We start from the raw sequence: 20315 nt of genomic DNA, 5'->3' as shown, positions 1-20315 counted from the left end.
ACAATTAGGCCTTTCATATATAAAGAAAAGTATTGATGCTTAAACGTTAAGTCCGTATGATAACTAGATACGTGCAATGACGAAAAGCTACTGATTGCAGTGGACTCGTTGTGAATAAATAAGTTTCAAGTTTCAAGTTTCAAGTTACTTAAGTTGCCGTATGCTCCATGAACGAGTGCAGAGTTGGTACCAAGATAATGCAACATTCAGCAGGTTAATTATTGGTTTTCCGCCTCAGACCAGCGTGGTATGAATATCAACGTAAATGCTTGGCAACCCGGTACACAAACGCTGCTTCGAAATGGTGAGAATCATGCTTTATACACAGGAGTTCATGACAGCTGCTGGCTCAATTAGCTCGAACAACGGCCTCGCAGCGACTGAATGGAGCTTCCTGACAATGAAACTGCTGCTAGACCCGTGAATTGCACTGGCAATTTGCATTACGACCCTTGGAATCGTAGTGCCCATAGGCTGAACTATACACGCACATTTCGACATTGATAAGTCTCGAAGTCGTCGATTTTTCTAAGACATTGTCCCACTGGGTGAATCATTGCCCAATGAATGTTAGTCCTGACAGAGAGTTTGGACTCGTATTCGGTTTAAGTACAATATAATACAAATAAGTCATCCGATCTCAGGTCTTTGCACCCAAGTTTTCGTGTCATCCCGCATTTTGTCTTGCCGTGAGTCCGTTGCTCTCTGTGCACGTGGGAGTATAGGAACGCGGCGGCGGCGGTAGGGGCGGCGGCGCGCGCCTCGTGATGCTGCCTCCGACCAGGTAGCCGACGGCCTATATAGCCGGAGGACACGGGGGCCCGGTCACTACAGCGCGCGGTGTGGACTCGATACACGGGCCGGCGGCAGTGGCGACACCACGGCGGACCGCTGACAGCTCGGAATCGTGGACAGAGGAGACAGACCAGGTGAGCCCGGGCACTGGATAGGTGCTGTGGGTCTCAAGGGGGGGGGAGGGGCGGGGCTGGGACCACTGGATTTGGTGATACGGCGGGGGATTAGGCGTTTAGACGTGCCGTAACAACTTGAACTAACATGCGTAACTATGTAAAAACAAACAGCGGACGAACTGCAATTGGCATAAGCTTTCTGAAACATCAAACAGGGTCTACCAAGCATAATTCCGTAGATTCTATAAAAGGTGTGCATAAAAGGTGTGTAGAGTCTCTGGTAGACCATAAAATGGTACCTAGGGGAGAGTGGGGTAATTTGGCCGGTGGTGTAAATTGGCCGCCCCCACCTGTACGATGTCTAATAAAAGTGAGTGAAATAACTCTAATCTCTATTCATTTGTCATGGGTAGAAATAACTGGAGGACAAATGTCAAAACTTTGCCCCTCGTAGTTTTATTCAAAATTAATAAAACGTTAATTTCATTAGAAAATGGTAACTTTTACTTCTGTTTACAAAGTTGTATAACATGTAGTATTTGGGCTAAAAACGAATTCAGACATTATAGCGCCATTCTTGGGGGTGTTCAGCGGTTCCAAGAGCAATTTTATCTAATTCCGTAAAGCCGTGATGACTTTATAGACAAAAATTTTCAGAATGGCAATATGGGGTAATTTGGCCGGGACTAGCGGGGCAACTTGGCCGGTGCGCTCATGGTCACTATGCTGGGACGGCCGAGTTTTCATGGTCAATTGTACCATAAATGACATGATTCAGGGCCTCCTCTAAGGATTTTTCACTGGGTGGGCAATTTTTTTTTCGCCGCTCCATTGCCTGAGGGCGGATCCAGCCACTTGTTTTGGGGTTCAACCAATTTCAAAACCTGTGCCGGGGGGGGGGGGTGAGGCGAAATAAGCTGTGCCATTATCCCGGCAGGCGGTGGGCCTCCCGGCCACCTTCCGCGCGGTGGGGGGGGGGGCATTTTTTTGCCCCCCCCCGTATCTCCGAAACTACTGGACGGATCCGGAGAATTCAAACAGCGTTCGATAGCCCTGTCAAGTTTGTTGAGAGTAACCAAATTTCATTGACCTCGAGGTCACCGATGACGTCACAGGTCAGGTCAAAGATAAAATGTTTCACCGTTCACGGGGCTTCTAGGGAAAGCGCTATAACACCGAGTAAAACGCATTTTGTCGATAATCAGCGATAAGGCGTCAATTGTCTAGTACATATGTTGCTATTAGAGGTCACTGGTCATACCAGGTCAGGGCACAGGTCAGGTCACCAAAGGTCACCAAGGGTCACCACATGAACCCGACTTTACTAAGGTTGTGCGATGCATGTTTTATGGCCAGTTTTTCATTTCCAACTCAATGGTATTGGCTATAAGACCATCAGGTACGGTTTAGGTCACTTTCTGGTGGAGGTCAGGTCAAGGTCAGGTCAAAAAAGGTCAAATTTCAAAGTTGATATTTTTGCATAAAATGGGTATCGATTCGATGCAGCTCGTCACGGGGAGTCTAATGGTGGTCTTTGTTTTGCGCTACGAGGTCTAGAATTGCTAAAAATTGAGTTTGCAAATTTGACGCCATCAATTTTGAACAGTTTTTTTCGCTATAACTTAGCTAAAAAAAGAGGTATTGATCTCAAATTTGCTATGTAGATAGAAGGCGGTAGGGACTATCAGATAGGTATATTCCGGTTTTTTCGAAATTCAAAAAACTTTTGGATTTTTCGGCTATTATATTCAAAAAAAAATATTTTTGGGGGTCAAAATCCAAAAAAAATCGAAAAACCGAAATAGCAGTTTTGTAGCCCTCTTAATTTCACACCTTTTATGTCGGAACATTTTTCTGTATCTCTAAAGCTGTAGGCCTGACAGCTCTTCCCGCGAAACCTTTTTTTGGGTCGAAAATGGCAAAAACGGCGTCACTCTGACGTCATTAGCGGCCAACCTATCATAGCCTTTGGAAAAATTTTTGGTCACCATGTGCGCTAGCTACTCCCGGGAGGGTACTGAAAGTTTGGTGACGATCGGCGCAGCGGTTCTCGAGATATATCGAAAAAACTAAGGGGGGGGGACAAAAAATGCCCCCCCCCCACTGCCTGGAGGGGGATTGGAAACAAGATGATAGTTTGCAAAGATAACGTTTGTCGTGTGTTTTATTTTTATCCCTCGCCGGCACAGGCCGCTTTGCGTCCTTCGACGGCGCAAGGGGGGGTCGAACCCAAGCGCAAGGGGGGGGGTGTTTGGCCCCTAATTGAGCTAGAGCCTCGCGGAAAAAAAAAACATCGTGTAGGTCATCACGAGACGAACCCAACGGTACCCAGTTTTAAGGTCATAGTTCAAATGGTGACCTCTGAGGTAAGGTCAGGTCGTCAATGAACCAAAAGTCGAGAAAATCGGGATCTGTTAGAACGTCGTAGTGTGGCTGTTATGGTTTTTTTCGGGTTGCTGATCACGAATATCATGTTATTTGTGATGACAGCTGATATCTTCATGCATTTAGGCCAGGTCGGGTCAGGACTCAGGTCAGGTCAGGTCAACCAGTAGGGGTCCTGCCGGGTATTCGTAGTACGTGTCAAAAGCCTCTGACAGCTTCGTAACATATTATGAAGGCACCAAAACTACTTCGTAAATGCTCAAATGGTTGCCTAATTCGAATTCAGCTAAAAAAAAACTAGCCTAGAAACATATAAAACTCGAAAAAGTGAACCGAGGTCATCAAAGGTCAATAACCTGACCTGACCTTCAGGTGACCTTGACATCCAACCTAATGCATGAGACCAACATCATATCACATGTTTGAAAGCCTGAAACCACGAAAAGACTGCAAACGCTCGACTAATGCGAGCCGAAGTAGGCCGAATTGCGATTCCGGCTAAACCTGAGGCCTCTTGCACCAAACTACCTAGCTAGGTAAAATCGAAAAACCGGTTTCAGAATAAGCTAATCTAACGGTGGTAAATTTGTTTGCAATAGCCCAATACATAATCCTACATGTGCTTGCAAAATTTTGCATGCAAATTGTTACATTTGAGACTTGGACTGGGTATACGATGCAAAATAATCCAAGCATTGGTGCAAGAGGATTTTGGTGCAAGAGGCCTCTGGTCTCGAAAAGTAACTCACAGGTCAAAGGTCATTTGGGTCAGGGTCATGAAATTTTCAGGGTAGGTGTACAATTGATTAACTCGAAGGTACTGCAAGTTTCGTCGCTATCGGCCGCTTTCTACGCGATTTATTTGCGAAAAAAGAAACTTAGGGGTTTGCAATGCATCACCCCGCCCCCTGTGACGGCTAGGGTTATAGTTAGCGATGCTCGTGACGTCTATTTGTTCCAGATTACATGTACATTGTACAGGGTGTTGCAGGTAAATTGGGAATTTTCAAACCTAATTTCAACATGCTATTAATACGGTGAATGAAAACATAGAAAGTTGAAACTTCGCACGTGTATTGTGTCATGTACGCACAGCCTTGTCACTCGATGTGACCGCCGTCGGCGTCCCGCACCCTCTCGAGACGGCGTCGGAAAGCGGAGCACGCGCGCCGGGCCTCGTCCTGGTCAATGGTGCTGACTGCCTTCCTGATGGTCTTCTTCAGGTCAGAAACGTTGGCATGAGTGGTCGAGTTGGACTTTTGTTCTACCACGCCCCACATCCAGAAGTCGCATGGATTCAAGTCAGGCGAGTTGGAGGGCCATATGTCCTTGGGTACATAAAGGGGGATCCTCTGGCTCAGGAAATCTTGCACCCTCTGGGAAGCATGTGCTGGGGCGGAGTCTTGCACCAGCATGACTTTGCTCAGGTCATAGTATTTCATCATCCAGGGGATGAGAGACTCCTTCAGGATGGTCAAATACGCGTCAGTGTCGATCATCACACCAGCAGGTATGAAATGGGGCGGCATTATGCGGCCATCACTTGCGACGGCCCCGAATACCATCACTGATGCCGGATTTTTGCCTTTCATCACGGGAGCCACTTCATCAGGGCTGTAGGCGATAGCCCGCGAGTTCCGGCGGTTGGCGACCTCTTCTACGATGAACTTTTTCTCATCGACAAATACCCTGACGTCACTCCCGAGGTGCTTGAGGAGATTGAGGACCTTCGGTGCCCTCTCCCTTCGCATCGCCCTTGCTGGTTCGGTCAGGAGGCTTCGTCGTTTTCTGGTAAACGACTTCATCCCGAGGTCCTCTCTCACGGCTCTGCTGATGGTGCTCTTGCTCACGTGACGGGCACGCGCAAGCTTGTTCATCGAGGTCCTCGGTTTGGCCTGAATCGAGCGTTTCAAGCCGCTCAGGAATGTTGGTGTCCGTTTTCGGTCACTGCGAGGTGTGTGAGAACGTCGAGCGACATCCCCTCCAGCTCCTACGGTCGCGATAGTTCGGTACACGGTAGACTTTGGGTACCCAGTTAAACTTATTATGTCCTTCGCACTCTGTCCGGCGCGAACTAACTCACCAATCGTTTCCCTCCGACGCTGCTCCATGACCTGCGCGATATGTTAGGATTAAAATTTCAATATCAAATGAAAAACAATTGTTGAAATTATATTGTGTCAAATTTCCATGATGTTCCTCCGCATAGCAAATTTTTTGTAAGGTCATGAACTTAGTCCCAATTTACCTGCAACACCCTGTACATGCCTATTCACTCACGAGACAATTACTTTTTTTACAAATACCGATTAAAACCCAATGCCGTGAGAGGGATGCTACCTGGGCTTATAGATGCAACAGCGAGTTAGAGCTCCTAATTTACAAGCCTCACCGGTCGGACCTTTATTTTTACATTTGCTTCTGGGTGGGCAAATCGACGCCACTGGGTGGGCAATTGTGGTGACTGGGTGGGCATTTGCCCACCCAGTGGGTATGTTAGAGGAGGCCCTGACATGATTCATGACCAACTTTGACTGCTTTGATGCCTACTTCCGATTGGTCAACTGTAAGAGCATGTGACGTCATCAAAGGTTACCAAACGTTTTCTGCTAATAAATCCTTACATAAAAATGGTACAGCCGCACAAATGGTCTCATTCTGTTCAGCTCGCCAAGGCGCATCGAATGATATGCATGATGACCTTGAAATCACGTGACCTTGAGGTCAAGCGACCTGATGCAACGTGACCTGAGGTCAACCTTTGACCTTGACTTATCAAGGTCAACACATATATTTTCGATGCGGACTGACGAGAGAATTACGATGGTACTCGAAGTTTTGGCCTAGCTTCATTACTTCAAAAGTTATTCGTAAAAAACTGTGATCGCCTCTATAGAGCCGCTAATTTGGCTATTTTGACCCCTGTGACACCTGAGCCAACCTCCATAATGCGGCAAATGCGTCATAGGACACACGTCATTGCTGAATCTGAAGCTGACTCGCAATATAACAGAAAATCCCGACCGCAAACTAACACCGGCCAAATTGCCCCACACCCCCGGCCAAATAACCCTGCTAGTGGGGCAATTTGGCCGCCTTGCAGACCTTTGTAATACGTCACAATTTCAATATAAGCAATTACTCTATCATTTCAAGTTCACTGTCCAGTAAAGTAAAATGAATGCAACACCTGCCAGCGATGAGAAAATGCAGAAATGTGTCGTCATTTTTAAGTTATATCGTTTTCTAAAAAAAGCGGCCAAATTACCCCACTCTCCCCTACCTTACACAATAAAAATAATGTGAAGTTATGTAGGCAATAGGCCGAAACTAAAGAGTACAGGAACGTTAGCGTGATCAAAACCAAATTTGTTTTGTCAAAGGAACAAAACGTCAGAAGTAGTTACGGTAATAGGAGTTGTAAATGAAAAATGCACCATGCCTCCAAATAAATCTAGGTGACCTTGTGCCTGAACCGCAGACAAGATTGGGTTTGGAACATTCAATTGCTGGGTGCATAATTGGAGACTGAATGCTATAAAAGAATGAAATGCTTTTATTTCCTTCTTCAGCTTTCAGAAGCAGCGACCGCCTCAGTGACTTCTCTTGAAAGCATTTGACTGATTGACCTCCAGCGCGATAATGAGGGCGACGTTTGAGTTGTCTGTCGTCTTTCGTGCATTCAGTCAGTAGCGCAGCAGTGACCGAACCACTAGCCCGATGAAACCATGGTGAACGAGATTGGCATCGACACGATCCTGTGGATATGACAAACTTCAGACTTTATACCTACCGTATTCGGCATTTACTTACCGTAACTTTTTAAGACCATAGTTTCGTGCAACTTTGACCACCAAGGGCAACTTTGGCCCACGACTAGAAAACTAATTCATTTTGCCCATACACAGAAATATTGAGCGATGTCAAGTTCAATATACTCGTAAATAGTTCAATTAGCTTCAAAGTTCTGCTTCACTTAGTAAAATATCTTTAGTTTAAGTATTTTCGTGATAAATAAGCAAGGTATCCGTCGCACAACGCCATAATAAGTAAAGGCATCAAGAATAAGTTTGTTTTTATACGACGTTTATTGGTTAACTAACAAACATCGGCAGTTTTATTACACCACACAAGCATCTTTACGCAAAACAGGATAATGTAACAGCATAACAGATGTTCAAATACCTAACTGATATGTTTCCATGCAAAGCAAGTGTATCCATACGCGAATGAGTGTTGTGTCGCACTGGTAATTGCGGTACACATCCAGAGCACCGTTCGTTTACGTCAACCAGTGTAAATTTAGCGACATTTTGAGCTATAATTGACGGCGGCGGCGCCATTTTCGCAATCTGTCAGTTGTGCGCCGGGGACCGCGGGGGCCGGCGGGGGAGTGTTGTGGCTGTAGTGCGCAGAGTGGGTTTGCCCATTCTTGTGCGATCAGTGAGATAAAACAGTGCTGTGGTGTTTATCTAGTTCGATAATAAGCTGAGTAATGAGGAACTAAGTGAATAATAAGTGAAATACTGCATTGTGGTCATCGTCCGATAACTGCAATCAAGACCGAGTCTGAAATCTGAAGCGGAGCGACATTGGAGGAGCTGCTGGAAATTATCCAGCTTTGTCGGAGTGCTAAGGTGGGCTTAAGGTGGGCTTGTAATTTTTCAACTGAGCTGCTGTCGTGTTATGAAAATAATGGATGCACTTTCATGCTTTTCTAGGGTTAATTAGGTATAGGTATGCTAATATTCTGCCAGATAGGCAACAGAGAGCCGATGGCTAATTAAATGAACGACAATTTTGGCACAGTGAAGTAGTGCGTACAGATGATATATTTTTATTTATTAATTAATTACGGGCAGTTGACGGGAGACGGGCGGTGGCTGCGATCTGTAGCGGCGCCCATGCGTTGTGAAATATCAGCTTATATACATGATAAGGTATATACGTTAATCTAACTTTTATTTCCGTCAGATGTGATGTCGATTCTTAACAATAAACGACAAACAAACAAACGTGTTTGCAGCATGGGGTAGGCATTGAGCATCACAATTTTATTGCATTTAGCTAGGTTCTCGGCTGGCGACAACGTCCCGCCGCGTGTCGCTTGCGTTACAAATTTTGCGGGCCCAACATTAGCTTTACCAGAAAAAATCGTTATAATAACCGTCATATTTGTGTAAATTTACCGTCATGAATTTGTGTACGATTACCACGCGAGTGTTCCTTTTGGTACTTTTTACCAAAAACACATATTTGTGCGTAAATGTAACGCGAGATCCGCGGTAAAGTTACACTGAAAGCAGTTCTCCTACACAATAGTGAAGCACTCCGAAGCTAGCAAAACACACATATAAGTGTTCTTTTACCCAGAAAACAGAGTAATTTTACACCAAAAAAATGTTCCTTTTGGTACTTTCAATTACACCGTTTTTCCGCTCAATATTTCTGTGTGTGCCGTATAACTTTTTACACTTAGGGGAAAGTGGGGTAAAACGGCCAGGGAAGCCTACCCTGACTAGAGGTGGCAAAAGGTGATAATTTTGGGGACCAGACTCGAACCAGGCCCGACTGGACATTTCTGGAACCAGTCGGACCCGGTCTTAGTTGGAATCGGAACCAGTTGGACCCGTTCCCCAAAAGCCAATTAATACAAACTATTTGAAGGTATCATTCGTTGCATCATGTAAAACAGCCTTTTTTCACTGAGAATACTCATGAGCTACAATGTGCAAAGAAACATACATGAGCAAATGCTTTCTTTCCATCCACTTCATATTTTGCAATCTATATGTATGCATTGTGCAGGATGCATGTTTTATGGTAGGACCCGGTTGGACCCGTAATAAAATTTCCAGGAACCGGTCTGGACCCATATGGGTCCAGACTGGCTCTTTGGACCGGGTCCTCGGGTCCACATTTTGCCATCTCTAACCCTGACCGTCCTTCCCACTTTCCTTTAATTGTAAAACGTTACAGCAAAACAAATTAGTTTTCCAGGAGTGGGCTAAAGTTGCCCTTTGGTGATCAAGTTAGCACGAAACTATGGTAGCTTTTCTATTCATCGTGTAATTTTATGCTGATTACCGTCAATTCGAATTGGGAAGGAGAAAGATAACCAACTTTAGGTCATGACTCCTGATTTTGCCTGACAAGACAAAGGCTGTTCAATCACCATTGGTCGAAAGTATAGGTACTTCAGTTGGCGAGCGACAGTTGATGCCGAAAATCGGCTGTAAAAGGCTACGGTAGCGCTTCGCCTTACATTGTAAGGTGAAATCATGGTCGACTGGTCGTTCGCACGGATTGGCTGATTCGATTACATTGGTTAGTGCCAGTGTTCACACCACAAGCTGCCATTGACTTTGTGGGCCCTCACAAACGATGCCTATCCAATCACAAGCTGTGAGTAGAAATTCAAATCGGTTCCGACAATTTCGATTGATACGAGTTTTATAAATTTTGCCCCTACAATAGAAATCCTGTCCTTTTTGCCCCTCATTCTTTTTATCTTTATTTCTTCTCCCTCTCTTGATTATCATGCTCTCTTCTCTCTCTCTCTCTCTCTCTCTCTCTCTCTCTCTCTCTCTCTCTCTCTCTCTCTCTCTCTCTCTCTCTCTCTCTCTCTCGCTCTCGCTCTCTCTCTCTCTCTCTCTCGCTCTCTCTCTCTCTCTCTCTCTCTCTCTCTCTCTCTCTCTCTCTCTCTCTCTCTCTCTCTCTCTCTCTCTCTCTCTCTCTCTCTCTCTTTCTCTCTCTCTTCTCATGTGTATGGTGTATCTGGTATAATGGAGACTGAACCGGTAAAACAAAACTACAGTTAAATGCATTGGCTGTAACTTTATACACAACACGTGCTCTATCAAACGCACACTTCAGAAAATATTGGACTTTTTCGTCTTAACTTCCCAGAATGATCTTTTTTGGAACATCACAATATATGGCGTGATGGCTCATTTCGAGCTTAAGATTTCATTCATTTTAGGTACGCATAACTACTATGCACGGAAACAGGACTGACAATGGAAGCAATAGAGACAAAAACATCAACGCTCACAGAAGCCAAAGAGTAGGCAGTATAGGCACATTTTTGGTGGCCGTTCCCCAATAGCAAGTGCGCGGCCGAGAGACACGTCACCTGATATCGGGTACGATACATGCCGTCGCAACTCGCAAAGACTGAATTTCCCCTGTGGATTATGACTGAAACTGTGTTGGTGCAGCCGGTGCTGACCAATGGATTAATTCTAGTCAACGATACCCGTGACACTCCCTGACCCACTGCACACCAGCTCAGACCGGCCAAGCTCATGGAAACAGACCACAGAAGCTTCTGAGGTCGGTGCTGTAGGTACCTCCCTAGGGAGGTAAGGGTGCGTCTGCTTGTTGTTAAATGATAAATTCCGTAAATGATTCTCGCTTTTTATGCCACCTGCCTCTATTATATTATGATCGCTTGGCTTTTTGCCTACTTTTGTAAGATCATTACTAGCCGTTTTCACGACGGTCTATCCGGCGAGTGCACCTGGTTTGACCAAATCTGCACCTAATCTCTTTTACAGCAAATATCTTCATTTGATGAATTTATTTCAGTGCTTTGATCGATGATACTCTCTGATAATATGACAATACAGGCATATAAGCAAATAGTGTAGCCCCAGCTGATAGCTACTAAGAGACACACTGAACCTGATTTGACCAAATCTGCACCTGATCTGGCATCTGCACCAGATGTGCACCAAATGTGTACCAGATGGCCGTCGTGAAAACGGCTATTTCCTATAACATGCATCGATATTGCATTCAACAAAGTGAGCAGTACCTACCTCGTTTTGTTTTCATTCAAAGAAAATATCTCAGTTCATGTAAAAGGTTGTCAAAGGTTGTTCTTTCCAATTCAACCTGTAGGTATTCGTCGATCGGCCTTACACACGACCGCCCAGTCACATGGCTACGACTCGACTCCCCCTCTGTCCCGGCCGACGCGCCGGCATGGCCCCGAAACTGGGACGAACGGCCGCCGGGACCGCTCCGACGCCAGATGTGCCCCTCCGTCCACACCGGAGGGGACGGGGCAGACGGCGGCCGGCCGACGCTCCCCGCGGCGCCGAGGCGACAGCCTCCAAAACCCAACTCTCACACTGCACCTTCCCCTGATTCTCAAGAATCAACCACTGAAATTTTAACACAAACACGCACACAATCAGCCAAGCAATCCTAAGACATTCTCTTAAACGCTCCTAATCAGCACGCATAATGTCCATATACCTTGCCCAATCATTTAAGAATCTTTTTTACGTGCAGCGCCCAGCATGAAGAAATGCGCTTGGCCAGGCTCACCAATTTTGTCACGGACCACAGATGCCACGAAACTACCAGCTCTCGCATTCAGCTATACGTGCCCTCTCCTGTCCATCAACGGCTCACGCTCACCTCAGATCAAATGCACACAAAAACCACGAGCTCACAGACATTCAGACACTTATCCTAAAAAGTCCCGGCGACTGCCACCACACGGCCCTCCTGTGGAGTTTCCAGTGCAGTCCCGGCGACCGCCACCACAAGCCGATTTTACTGCTGCGAGCGTAACTCGCCAGCACGCACCTCCATTACTGCTGCGAGCGTAACTCGCCAGCACGCACCTCCATTACTGCTGCGAGCGTAACTCGCCAGCACGCACCTCCATCACTGCTGCGAGCGTAACTCGCCAGCAAGTACCTCCATCACTGCTGCGAGCGTAACTCGCCAGCACGCACCTCCATCACTCCATCACTGCTGCGAGCGTAACTCGCCAGCAAGTACCTCCATCACTGCTGCGAGCATAACTCGCCAGCACGCACCTTTATCACTGCTGCGAGCGCAACTCGCCAGCACGCACCTCCATCACTGCTGCGAGCGTAACTCGCCAGCACGCACCTCCATCACTCCATCACTGCTGCGAGCGTAACTCGCCAGCAAGTACCTCCATCACTGCTGCGAGCGTAACTCGCCAGGCGTATTTCACAAAGCACACAGCACGCGTCTCATATCAGTCACCCTCACAGCTCCGGCGTCCGTCGGCACAGTCTTGCCAGTCAGCTGCAGCCCGGCACGCCGTGCCTGCAGCTCCTCCGTCCCACTGCATCATCCGACGGCGCTGTTCCACAGCTGCTGATACACGACTCCAGCGGCAAACGACATCCAGAGTTCTTCTGCAGGCACAGCTCTGTCAGGCGGCAGCCACAGAGCACCTCTCCGTGACGAGCTAACGCGGCGTCGCCGTCCTTCCCGGTGCAGCCGCAGCCCGACCTGACCCGGCGGCCACGTCAACTCGGACCTTCGAGCCACCAGTGCAGATCCGATAACTGCTCTCATTGTCCTGGCAGTCCCGTCACAAACGGCCCAGATCACTGTCCTGCCTTTGCACCACCACTTTCTTCAGGCATGGTGCCGAAATAGCTTGTAAAAGGTTGTTCTCTCCAATTCAACCTGTATTCGTCGATCGGCCTTACACACGACCGCCCAGTCACATGGCTACGACTTGACTCCCCCTCTGTCCCGGCCGACGCGCCGGCATGGCCCCGAAACTGGGACGAACGGCCGCCGGGACCGCTCCGACGCCAGATGTGCCCCTCCGTCCACACCGGAGGTCGACGGCGGCCGGCCGACGCTCCCGGCGGCGCCGAGGCGACAGCCTCCAAAACCCAACTCTCGCACTACAGTTAATAAAAAATAGCAAAAGCTAGTCACTTAAGCCCACATCTCCATGCATGTTCGCTTACGACATCGTTATCGCTTACGACATCGTTACTACAACGTTTGCAGCTGTGAGCTACCGGCGTGCTGGAAATGTTACCGATTGTTTACCCCAATTACCTACATCAATAGTCACATACCAAGGTCAGAATGGTGGCACACAAGCGCCAAGAAGAAACTGTACCGCCAGTAGTCCACCGAACAAATATTATGCGTTTGTCAATGCTTAGAAAACGTTTCCAGAGACGGGGACAAAAACGACAGACAAGCGTGCACACATAGCAATGCTGTTCGTCAGACGCGTGAAACCTGAGCCAATACAAACGCGTGTTTATGTAGCTAAACTAGTCCAGGAAGTGCTGTGTGCAAAGAAGCTAGCGTAAGATATATGACGACGTGACATGTGATGTGCTAATGATTGAATCTGAACTTCATGCAGTATTTTCATCAATTCAAAATTGGGCATGCTTGTCTCTAAGATTTCAAAATATTGAAAAGAAGGATCCGTAGCTGTGTTAAAGTCATTTCCGGACATTTTCCTTCGGGAACAATGTTACTCGAGACATCGCCGTAAACATAAACGAATAAATACCTATCTGATGTCTCTTTGATGCTTAGGCGCATCGCGTTATGGGCACCTGCAGCTGTCAGTGCCACTATGCGTAATCTGATTAGGTTAATAAGGATCCCTCTCTATCCGCCTAATAACCATATTAATTATACCATAATGCTGCTTAATTCACAACTTGTGTATTTACTGCTCAGCAATGTGTTTCAAATTCTCAGCACGAGCTTTGGTATGCTGTATTTATATGCGCCTCTCAGCTACTCTTACATTCTGCGAAATTCTCAGTTGGTGATAGCCTTCTTCATGTTGTTGCTTGCTTGGTTACCTATGTAAGCCTTAAATACCTATTCTGTATTCAGGCAGTGTTTTGTTGAAGTAGGTGTGTGTTATTACATATTGGAATGTCTAAAACAGGTGGTATACAATAGATGTATGTCGATGGACAACACACTCGTAGAAGTCACATGGAACGCTTAAAAAGATGCTTGCCTCTAGATAAATCCAATTTCAATTAGAGGTGGCAAAACTGGAAAATTTTGGGACCCGGACCCGGACCCGGTCTGACTGGCACATTTCTGGAACCGGTCAGACCCGGTCTAAGTCAGCGTTGGAACCAGATGGACCCGTTCCCGAAATTCATTGTGAAAATTGTGTACAGTTGTAGGTATAGCAAAAGAAAATAGTTTCTTTCCAATTGGGCATACTTGTGTTGCAAAGTAAAAAACTCATGCCATGGTCATTTCACTTCGCTTCACAGTTTGTATTTTGGAACCAGATTTAGGTCATATTCAAGTAAAGACGTAAGTACACCAATGAATTTCATGCTAACCTAAGCCACTTTTACTACAGCTGCTAAAAATGATGTGAACTGGGGATCCATGGACCAGTGCCTTCACCAGAGTCAGAACAAGAACCTAACATCAACATGGAACAAGATAACCATACTGATACATACCTTTTCTAATATTCTTGGTAAAAGATATTCGTTTTTAGAATTAAATTCATTAGTCCTTACAAATATTATCAACTATCAAAGGCCCCAAACGATACAACATTCAAAATCAAAATAGACATACAACATTCAAAAATCAAAACATGAAAACTGTGTGAGGTTCGCCAGAAATGTCGACACGATAGCAATGCAAGGACGCGTTAAATCACTGCAAAATTTTGCTGGGGTTAAAGTACTGCAAAATCGTAATGGCAATAAACTTTTAAGTAGGTACTGCAAGTTGGTTAAGTAGGTTGCGATCATGACTTAAGTGCCAATTTATTAACGCAGAAAACAAACTACATTTTGTTGTCAGTACCTAGATATAGAATAAATACCAAGGGTTCTGAGACTTAGGTACCTGATTTCTTCTCGAACGTGTTCCAAAATTTAACCTTTATGCAGTAGATTAGCGTGCGTAAGGTATAGCATATATGACGCTCAAATGCGCCACTTTCACATCAACATGAAATCATTGGCCTTGGAGAAGGGCATTGGTATTGACTCAGTTTTTTGTCAGCTGCTGCCGTATGATGGCGCTAGTAGAGCGCTATATGTATAATACGCTCTGCTAGCGCCACCATGCGGCGCCAGTTGGCTAAAATCTTATCAATACTACGGTTTCTGGAGAATGCCTTGGATTCATTTTTAGCTTTATGGATTTATGCAGGGGCATGTTGGTTTTATGAGTTGTCTTCTGGCCGTGATAGAAATAATTTCAAAGCTGTTTGAGCTATGAAATGCATTTGAATATCAAACATGAACTCTGATTTCCGGTGGGCATAGTGACTTTGGTATGTCAATGTCTTTGAAAAGGCAGGTGAGAATGCCACTGGTCAGCCTTGCTTCAATTGGATTTGTGTCCATTTATAAATGGATTTCAGTCATACCTACTTACCTACATATGTTATTGGTATTTGATTTCTACAGCTCAAAATATTGCTAGGTGCTGTACAGCAAACTGAATGGAAGTGATCCGTACAAACATTTGGTGCAATGTTTTCAGCACTTAGAACTTGTTTATTCTGTTGTAGGTGACAAGATAAGAAACTGAAGCATGACTGACCAGTATTAGTATTTAGTATGCTATAGAATAGGTAGCCCAATCTGCTGGAATATTAAAATTCAAAAGTGGAATTGGGACTTATGAAGTATGAACTGGAAACTGCATCAACTATGACTATGTTTGCCAAAGCATAAAATATATTAATATTTACCATAAAGCACTGGGAAATGATAGGACCCGGTTGGACCCGGCCAAATATTTTGGGGGACCCGGTCTGGACCCATCCGGGTCCAGACCGGTTCCATAGACCGGGTCCCCGGGTCCACATTTTGCCACCTCTAATTTCAATGTCATTTTTGGCGGATCACATTGCACATATTTGCTTACGTTCACATTTGGCATAGACGGTATGCGATGTGCAGCATCGGCGTTACCATTTGGCATCACCGGCATTGACAAAGTTTTTACCAAATGTCATTTTCTTGGGTTTCAAGGCGCGCCGCGCGGTGGACGGCGTTCGAAAGTGAGTCGAGACGGCAATACTCCGTGGCGCCCGAGCAATCGAATGCCTGAGGTGGTAGACTGTGCCGGCACACACGGGTGTCCAGCGGTGCAGTCTACCCTCCAGCCGCGTCGCCCGGATATCTCGGCTCAGCTACTGCTGGGAGCGGCGCGGTCGTGGGGGAGGGGGGCGGGACGGTGGACGGCAGGTGACAGGGTCGGTGTGTCGGCGGTCAGACGATGATCCGCCGGCTAGTCGATAGATAGTCTCTGGTCGTGGGAGACGGCCGCGGTGTCTGAGCACCGCCCGCGGCGCCGGCCGGTTAGCGGACGCTCTATCAGCAGCGCACAATGCGGCGGCGCGCGGTCACCGGCACTCTGATGGCCCCAGAGGTCTGTTGTCACCGCCGGCCCTCTCTGCGGGGCGCCGGGGTCGGCCGCAGAAGAAAATGTCACATCAGGAAGCCAATATGAGTGATGGGACATTAAAGGTTATCGACAAAACTCGCGCCCAGGCGTTGATGGCAGCATGTCTTGTAGTGCCTTTAGAGCGTACTAAGAGCGTATCCCCAGCTTCCGAGAACGTTCTAAAACGTACACACAAGACTGAAATACTTACATAGGCTGAAAACATCGGGTAGGTACGGGTATTTACGGGTAGTGGTAACCACGCGGCGGTGGAAGTTAAATGTAACGGAAAGGGCGTATGGATACAATTAGGTATAAAATACAACTGGGAATATTACCCGTGAAGTGACGCATATCCTTTGGGAATCAGATACAGGACGGGAAATGAAACAATCCGTCATTTGTTGACATTTAGGTTCAGATTAACTGCGTCACCGAAAAACTGCCACTAAATAAGTCGGATCGAGGAAGCGATTAGCAATTCCCGACTTCACAATGGACCCTGACCACGTTCAAGCTGTTCTTTACTTTCTGTAAATGAATACTTGCCTACTTGTACCTTGAATGGATATTAAGTAGCTGCAAACTGTTATTTAATTTATCTGACGACTTTATACCAACACATCGAGCGTGCCACCTCCAGAAGTGTTCGTGACCCGGCTTGACTGCCTGAATCGGTGTCACCTGTGACTGTTATACCCGGCTGGCCCTGTATGACCCGCAATGATGGTCAAACACTACCTCCTGCCGTGTCTGTGACCCTGTCTAATCCGTCTGGCCGGAGACCCGTCAAGATGGCCCGGTGCCACCTACTGCCCTGCCTGTGACTCCGTTTGACCCCTTTGTGACCCGCCAAAATGGTCCGCGGTGCCACCTTCTACCGTGTCGGTGACCCGTGTGACCCTTCCTAACCCGTGTGACCCCTATGTGACCCGCCAGGATGGTCCGGTGCCACCTCCTACCCTGTCTGTGGGCCGCTCTGATCCAGTATAACCCCTTTGTGACCCTCCAGGATGGTCCGGTGCCACCTCCTACCCTGCCTGTGGGCCGCTCTGCTGTGGGTCTCCGTCCAGGGCCGGCCGTCGTCCGTGGAGCAGCTACCAGACGGCACCGACGTCATGCTCAGCTCGATGGGCCTGGTGGAGGGCACTGATCAACAGCACGAGCTGCAGCAGGCGCCCGGCACCGCATGGCAGCAAAAGACCGGCACGCCGCTGATGGACGTCAAGGAACAGCTGGCCACGGTGAGGCTACTATACCAGCGGCCACTTTTTACAGATATTTGAGGGTCCATTTAGAAAATATCCCTGAATTGTTTCGTTTATGCATGCAACGCTATCGAGGGGGCGCCGATTGCCGACTTGGCTTGAATTTGCGATCAGTAAAAATGCAAGGGTCTAGCGACTAAAAACCTGGCGTTTTTCGTTATTGCATAGATGCCCCCCGCCCACACTGACCCCGCCGGTGCCGGCCCAGGAGGAGCAGGGCGAGGACAGTGCCGTGCTGCGCCAGCTGCTGGGCCGTCTTCTACCCTCGGTACCCTCTCTGCAGCCTCCGCGGAGCCGCCGGAGCGGGCCGGACGGCGACCGGAGCAGCCAGCAGCAGCAGCTCAGCAGCCAGCAGCACCAGCAGCTGACCCGCCAGCTGCTGAGGCGTTTCAGGGAGCTCCAGAAGCGCAGCTACCCCTACAGGAGCGACCTGCTCAGACAGGCGCGAGGTATGATCTGCAGCCAACTGTACGGCATCTATTCAATGTTTTATGAAAATATCATTTACAAATGCTTGCAGTGAACAGTTCCAAGGGCTTTACTAAAGATCATAAGCCGTGGACAGCTATCCTGGCATTCACACTCCACGGTGCGAAAACTTATATTGCTTTCAAATGATGACGACAATGTTCTGCATTCGCCGTGTACGCTTCTGACGATAACTACTTCTTTTGTGTATTTCCAGGCTACATGTGCCTCAGCAAAGTGTGCAACTTCAAGGGCGCGCGCGGCAAGTGATTACCTCGAGTCTCGGCACCTACCGGTGACGGCCGCTGGTGAGCGGGCCACCGGCCAGGGCGCGGTCTCCGATGACAGGAGGTCGGCCCTTTTTCAACAACGGAGGCCGGCGGGCTTGGCGCTCTGGATAACAGCTACAATAAGGAAATGGAACCAGTGGGGCACTAACTACATCCACGGGAGGAAGCGATTGGGACAAACATGCCCTGTTTGGAAAATTTGCCTTGGCGGAAGGATCTGTCAAAAGAATGCGAGCAATGTCAGAAATTAAAACATACCACTATCCGAAGCGTGTCATTTACCAAAATACGTGTATGGTAAATTTAACAGACACTTGCGCATAATAAACCTAAATCAATCATCCTCGATCGGAAAAGTCCCAGCAATTGTTTTTAGGTACACGATTGTTAGTATTGAAATTCGAATTCAATATGATACAGATTAAGACGTGGAGATTATTTGCGGACACATAGAGGCTGGATATAAAAGTACCTATCGTAAAAGGTTGTCTATGCATGCAGGTTGGTGTCGTACTTTCAATGCTGGTTTATATAACCCGTGTTCTGTAAAGTTGAATGCAACATTAGAGCAAGCGAGAGCTGGTTACTCAATCTTTTGCATCGTTGAACGTAACGCTTCGTCGAAGTCGGTTAAGTCAGCTAGGGGTCAAGTTTGAAGTTCAGGAAACTTAAATGTTAATGTTTGAACTGTAACATCGTCTATGCATAGGTTATCGTAGAAACATGTGCAAGAAATCTTCATGTTGTCATGCTTCAGACCGATAGGACTAAGGAAGCAGCCTAGGAATATTTTGCAGCACAATTATTTTTTGTGACGAGCATCTTAGAGTATTCCCGATGCTCTACTACCGAACTGACGGAAAGCGCCAAACGGCCGAGGTCTCACCAAACGTGTCCATCAGTGCGCGGGCCCCGCCGAAAGAGGACGCATGGGACGCGCGCTCCTGTCAATATTTCTCGTATAATAATACGTCTGAACGTAAAGACTCTATTTCGAGCGGCGTAAATCCTCCCCGAGTGTCTCCTCCTGACGGCGCCCGCGCACCAGTGTTGCTCACCCCACTCTGTTGGTCATATTGGCTGACAGGAGTGCAGCTACGGGTGACCTAATGTACCATCTCCGCACCGGGTCTTTGCCGAATAAATCATGTGCAAAACAGTGCCTTTTTATGTTAAGGCGAGAGAAAAATGAGGCGGAGTGCCAGTGGTGTTTGAACACTAGTTTGCGGTATGGGTATAGTGAAAAGTACAAATACGGCCAATTCAATACACAATGTGCATCGCCATTCGCCCCCCCACACACACAAAAAAAAACTTTCAAGCAAAATACGTGAACAATTAGGGTAGAAACAGCACATAACAGCTGTGTAAAACGTCAGTTAAATATCACGGTATGCATAAGTAGGCATGAGGAATAGCACGCCACGTTTTTAACCTATCACATCCAGAAGGCATTCCCTAATTCCCTTCGAGTAAATCGAGAAATAAACGACTTTAGATGAACTGACAAATGTAATAACTAAATTCAAAAGATGTCAGTTTCCTGCTGTTCTCAAAAGTTATCCCTGTTACGATAAATGAGATACATTAATCCTCAGCTTTGGAATGTTCAACATTGCAATGAGATAGAAACCAGCAACGAACATAAGCTTCACTACATCGTGGCCGTGCACTGAACAAATCGGCTCAAGCGTCTCCGATCAACGTTATTATTCAAGCAGGCGTTAAAAATGGAGCGAAGAACTTCATTCCCATCGAGCGAGAATCTCCTATAACTACCTACTGCT

At 47.1% G+C, this 20315-nt stretch overlaps 1 protein-coding gene across 1 annotated transcript; it reads left to right on the top strand.

Moving 5' to 3' along the window:
• The first annotated feature begins 742 nt into the window (after positions 1-742).
• LOC122367382 lies at positions 743-19687 on the top strand. Its single transcript, XM_043340417.1, has 4 exons — positions 743-929; positions 17515-17746; positions 17979-18219; positions 18456-19687. The coding sequence occupies exons 2-4, from the start codon at positions 17516-17518 to the stop codon at positions 18506-18508; spliced, it is 525 nt and encodes a 174-aa protein (XP_043196352.1). The 5' UTR covers positions 743-929; position 17515; the 3' UTR covers positions 18509-19687.
• Positions 19688-20315: the final 628 nt, after the last annotated feature.

This window comes from Amphibalanus amphitrite, unplaced genomic scaffold (assembly GCF_019059575.1).
Source record: "Amphibalanus amphitrite isolate SeventyFive unplaced genomic scaffold, NRLGWU_Aamphi_draft 000865F_arrow, whole genome shotgun sequence".
In the NCBI taxonomy this organism is placed as follows: Eukaryota; Metazoa; Arthropoda; class Thecostraca; order Balanomorpha; family Balanidae; genus Amphibalanus; species Amphibalanus amphitrite.
Note: the sequence above shows the minus strand (reverse complement) of the source record. Positions and strands in the feature narration are given on the sequence as shown.

What these genes read in the sequence shown, in the direction of transcription:
- LOC122367382 (XM_043340417.1), top strand. Translation starts at nt 17,516, where the DNA reads ATGGTCCGGTGCCACCTCCTACCCTGCCTGTGGGCCGCTCTGCTGTGG. An exon ending in TCAAGGAACAGCTGGCCACG is followed by an intron (nt 17,747 to 17,978) that starts GTGAGGCTACTA and finishes GTGCCGGCCCAG; the next exon opens with GAGGAGCAGGGCGAGGACAG. An exon ending in CCTGCTCAGACAGGCGCGAG is followed by an intron (nt 18,220 to 18,455) that starts GTATGATCTGCA and finishes GTGTATTTCCAG; the next exon opens with GCTACATGTGCCTCAGCAAA.